At 39.4% G+C, this 5,000-nt stretch overlaps 1 protein-coding gene across 1 annotated transcript in view; it reads left to right on the top strand.

Annotated features, from left to right (window-relative positions):
• Xpac (DNA repair protein complementing XP-A cells homolog Xpac) overlaps positions 1–5,000 on the top strand; it is a 17,978-nt gene that overhangs the window by 909 nt on the left and 12,069 nt on the right. The window contains exons 2-3 of the mRNA XM_086549268.1: positions 741–938; positions 3,682–3,728. Of these exons, the coding sequence (XP_086405394.1) occupies positions 741–938; positions 3,682–3,728 (245 nt within the window). The remainder of the gene's footprint in view (positions 1–740; positions 939–3,681; positions 3,729–5,000) is intronic.

Raw genomic sequence — 5,000 nt, 5'->3', positions numbered from 1 at the left:
CACAAGTTAAAGTGGTCATTGCAAACGGCTTGTTGACATGCAATTTGACCTAAAGTTAATTAATTTTTGATAATGAAAGCTCAAATTTCAATTTGCAACAGATATCTGATAGGCAAAAATGTTTCAGGGTTTATCAATCTATCAATATCCTGATTATTCTTTGATACTTCTTTCTAAACTATTCATATATATCAGTGTCATTGATGGTCTTACTGGCAATTTTGATTCATTGTTTTCGTTCTTTTAGATTTTGGCTTCACTCTTTTTGCATAAATATACCAGTTGTGGTAATTTTAATGTGAGACATGAACTGAAAGTGACTATTTATGATAAGCAGCACATAACTTTTTGAGGCATTGTTTTTGGTAAATTTTGTTATTTTTATTGACAATTAAACAATAATGATGAAGCAGGTTTCTTTTTATATTATGTAATTCAACTTAAGAATGAAATTTCATATATGATGACTTAATGGCTTTGCTGAACATAATTAGTATTTAATTAGTTCATTTATGATAAAAGTAGAAAAAAATTGTGTTTCATTTACTATTTATCCACTATATCAATAAAGCTGAAGGTAATTAGTATGTAATTAGTTCATTTATGATAAAAGCAGAAAAATTATTTGCATTTCATTAACATATTTGTCCACAATATCTCTTAAAGTTATGATACACATACTACATGATATTTAGGATAAGAATTTCCGTTATAAACTTACAACAATTTATGTATTTCAGATTTTAATCCACACACCTAAAACCATGGCGGCGATAAGCCCAAAGAAACGCAACAGTATATTCGATGATTCCGATGACTCAGATGGAGAACCAGAGAGCAGAAAGGATGTGAAACCAGAGGCCCCTCGGAAAGTAAACAAAGCAACCAAAGAGGAAGACGTACGGCACAAGAAACCGAGGCTTTCACCCTCACCTCATCTTCATTTTCACCTCACCCTCATCTTCATTTTCACCCTCACCCTCATCTTCATTTTCACCCTCACCCTCATCTTCATTTTCACCCTCACCCTCATCTTCACCTCACCCTCATCTTCATTTTCACCCTCACCCTCATCTTCATTTTCACCCTCACCCTCATCTTCATTTTCACCCTCACCCTCATCTTCATTTTCACCCTCACCCTCATCTTCATTTTCACCCTCACCCTCATCTTCATTTTCACCCTCACCCTCATCTTCATTTTCACCCTCACCCTCATCTTCATTTTCACCCTCACCCTCCACCTCACCCTCACCTTCACCCTCACCCTCATCTTCACCTTCACCCTCACCCTCATCTTCACTTTCACCTTCACCCTCACCTCATCTTCATTTTCACCCTCACCCTCACCTCATCTTCATTTTCACCCTCACCCTCACCTCATCTTCATTTTCACCCTCACCCTCATCTTCATTTTCACCCTCACCCTCATCTTCATTTTCACCCTCACCCTCATCTTCATTTTCACCCTCACCCTCACCCTCATTTTCACCCTCACCCTCACCCTCACCCTCACCCTCACCCTCACCCTCATCTTCACCCTCACCCTCACCCTCACCCTCACCCTCATCTTCATTTTCACCCTCACCCTCATCTTCACCCTCACCCTCACCCTCATCTTCACCCTCACCCTCACCCTCATCTTCATTTTCACCCTCACCCTCATCTTCACCCTCACCCTCACCCTCATCTTCACTTTCACCCTCACCCTCATCTTCACCCTCACCCTCACCTTCACTCTCACCCTCACCCTCATCTTCATTCTCACCCTCATCCTCATCTTCATTTTCACCCTCACCCTCATCTTCATTTTCACCCTCACCCTCATCTTCATTTTCACCCTCACCCTCACCCTCATCTTCATTTTCACCCTCACCCTCATCTTCATTTTCACCCTCACCCTCATCTTCACCCTCCCTCACCCTCATCTTCACTTTCACCCTCACCCTCATCTTCACCCTCACCCTCATCCTCACCCTCATCCTCACCTCATCCTCACCTCATCCTCCCCTCATCCTCACCTCATCCTCCCCTCATCCTCACCTCATCCTCACCTCATCCTCCCCTCATCCTCACTTCATCCTCACCCTCATCCTCACCCTCACCCTCACCCTCATCCTCACCCTCACCCTCATCTTCACCCTCCCTCACCCTCACCCTCATCTTCACCCTCACCCTCACCCTCATCTTCATTTTCACCCTCACCCTCATCTTCACCCTCACCCTCACCCTCATCTTCACTTTCACCCTCACCCTCATCTTCACCCTCACCCTCACCCTCATCTTCACTTTCACCCTCACCCTCATCTTCATTTTCACCCTCACCCTCATCTTCATTTTCACCCTCACCCTCATCTTCATTTTCACCCTCACCCTCATCTTCATTTTCACCCTCACCCTCATCTTCATTTTCACCCTCACCCTCATCTTCATTTTCACCCTCACCCTCATCTTCATTTTCACCCTCACCCTCATCTTCATTTTCACCCTCACCCTCATCTTCATTTTCACCCTCACCCTCATCTTCATTTTCACCTCACCCTCATCTTCATTTTCACCTCACCCTCATCTTCATTTTCACCCTCACCCTCATCTTCATTTTCACCCTCACCCTCATCTTCATTTTCACCCTCACCCTCATCTTCATTTTCACCCTCACCCTCATCTTCATTTTCACCCTCACCCTCATCTTCATTTTCACCTCACCCTCATCTTCATTTTCACCCTCACCCTCATCTTCATTTTCACCCTCACCCTCATCTTCATTTTCACCCTCACCCTCATCTTCATTTTCACCCTCACCCTCATCTTCATTTTCACCCTCACCCTCATCTTCATTTTCACCCTCACCCTCATCTTCATTTTCACCCTCACCCTCATCTTCATTTTCACCCTCACCCTCATCTTCATTTTCACCCTCACCCTCATCTTCATTTTCACCCTCACCCTCATCTTCATTTTCACCCTCACCCTCATCTTCATTTTCACCCTCACCCTCATCTTCATTTTCACCCTCACCCTCATCTTCATTTTCACCCTCACCCTCATCTTCATTTTCACCCTCACCCTCATCTTCATTTTCACCCTCACCCTCATCTTCATTTTCACCCTCACCCTCATCTTCATTTTCACCCTCACCCTCATCTTCATTTTCACCCTCACCCTCATCTTCATTTTCACCCTCACCCTCATCTTCATTTTCACCCTCACCCTCATCTTCATTTTCACCCTCACCCTCATCTTCATTTTCACCCTCACCCTCATCTTCATTTTCACCCTCACCCTCATCTTCATTTTCACCCTCACCCTCATCTTCATTTTCACCCTCACCCTCATCTTCATTTTCACCTCACCCTCATCTTCATTTTCACCCTCACCCTCATCTTCATTTTCACCCTCACCCTCATCTTCATCTTCACCCTCACCCTCATCTTCACCCTCACCCTCACCCTCATCTTCACCCTCACCCTCACCCTCATCTTCATTTTCACCCTCACCCTCATCTTCACCCTCACCCTCACCCTCATCTTCACTTTCACCCTCACCCTCATCTTCACCCTCATCCTCACCCTCACTCTCACCTTCTCCCTCACTCTCATCTTCACCTTCACCCTCACCCTCACCCTCACCCTCACCCTCACCCTCACCCTCACCCTCATCTTCACCCTCACCCTCACCCTAGCTTCGGAGGGAGAAGATGAACAAAAAGAATCCTTATACGAGACCTGAGTAAGATGGGTTTTTTTATTTATTCTTTTCTGGATAGAATTGGCTTTTTTTATTTATTCTTTTCTGGATAGAATTGGCTTTTTTTATTTATTCTTTTCTGGATAGAATTGGCTTTTTTTTTATTATTTTCTAGATAGAATCAGCTTTTTTTAAATGTATTCTTTTCTGGATAGAATCAGCTTTTTTTTAAATCTATTCTTTTCTGGATAGAATTGGCTGTTTTAATTATTCTTTTCTAGATAGAATTGGCTTTTTTAAAATTTATTCTTTTCTAGATAGAATTGGCTTTTTTAAAATTTATTCTTTTCTAGATAGAATCAGCTTTTTTTAAAATCTATTCTTTTCTGGATAGAATTTTTTTTTTTTTTTTTTTTTTTTTCTAGATAGGGCCCGGGCTTTTTTTTTTTCGCCGGGGCCCCCCCCCCTTTTTTTTTTTTCCGGCCCTTTTTTAAAAAAATTTTTTATTTCTTTTTAAAAGGTAGAATTGGTTTTTTTTTTTTTTATTTGTTTTTTATTTCATTTTTTTATAATTTTTTTTAAAAATTTTTTTTTTAAATTTAGGATAAAATTTGGTTTTTTTTTTTTTTTATTTTTTTATTTTTTTTTCTAGGTAGAATTAGTTTTTTTTTTTCTTTTCTAGATGAAATTGCCTTTTTCTATTTATTATTTTCTAGATAGAATTGGCCTTTTTTTTATTTATTCTTTTCTAGATAGAATCAGATTTTTTTATTTATTCTTTTCTGGATAGATTTAAAAAAAAAATATTTTCTTGATAGAATTCTTCTTTTTTTTTATTATTATTTTCTGGATAGAATTGGCTTTTTTTTATTTATTCTTTTCTGGATATAATTGGCTTTTTTATATATTCTTTTCTGGATAGAATTGGCTTTTTTTTTATTTATTCTTTTTTTCCTTTTCCCGGAAAAATTGGAAACTTGGCTTTTTTTTTTTTTTTAAAATTTTTTTTTTTCTTTTCGGGAATAAAAAGGGTTTTTTTTTTTTACTTTTTTAAAAATTCTTTTTTTTTTTTTTGGATAAAATTTTTTTTGTTTTTCTATTTTTTTTTATTTATTATTTTCTGGATAGAATTGTTTTTTTTATTCATTCTTTTCTAGATAGAATCATTAAGAGTGAAGGGAAGCTTCAGGGAGGTTATTGAGGCATATCTATGTTTCACTCTCTGTCTTTCTCTTTCTCACTCCCTCTCCCTTTCCCTCATCCTCACCCTCACTCTCACCTTCTTCCTCACTCTCACCTTCTCCCTCACTCTCA

The sequence above is a fragment of the Penaeus japonicus genome, unplaced genomic scaffold, assembly GCF_977035675.1.
Source record: "Penaeus japonicus unplaced genomic scaffold, GWHDUDI00000001_assembly GWHDUDI00000022, whole genome shotgun sequence".
Taxonomy (NCBI): Eukaryota; Metazoa; Arthropoda; class Malacostraca; order Decapoda; family Penaeidae; genus Penaeus; species Penaeus japonicus.
The sequence above is the reverse complement of the archived record's forward strand: the minus strand, read 5'-3'. Positions and strand labels throughout refer to the sequence as shown.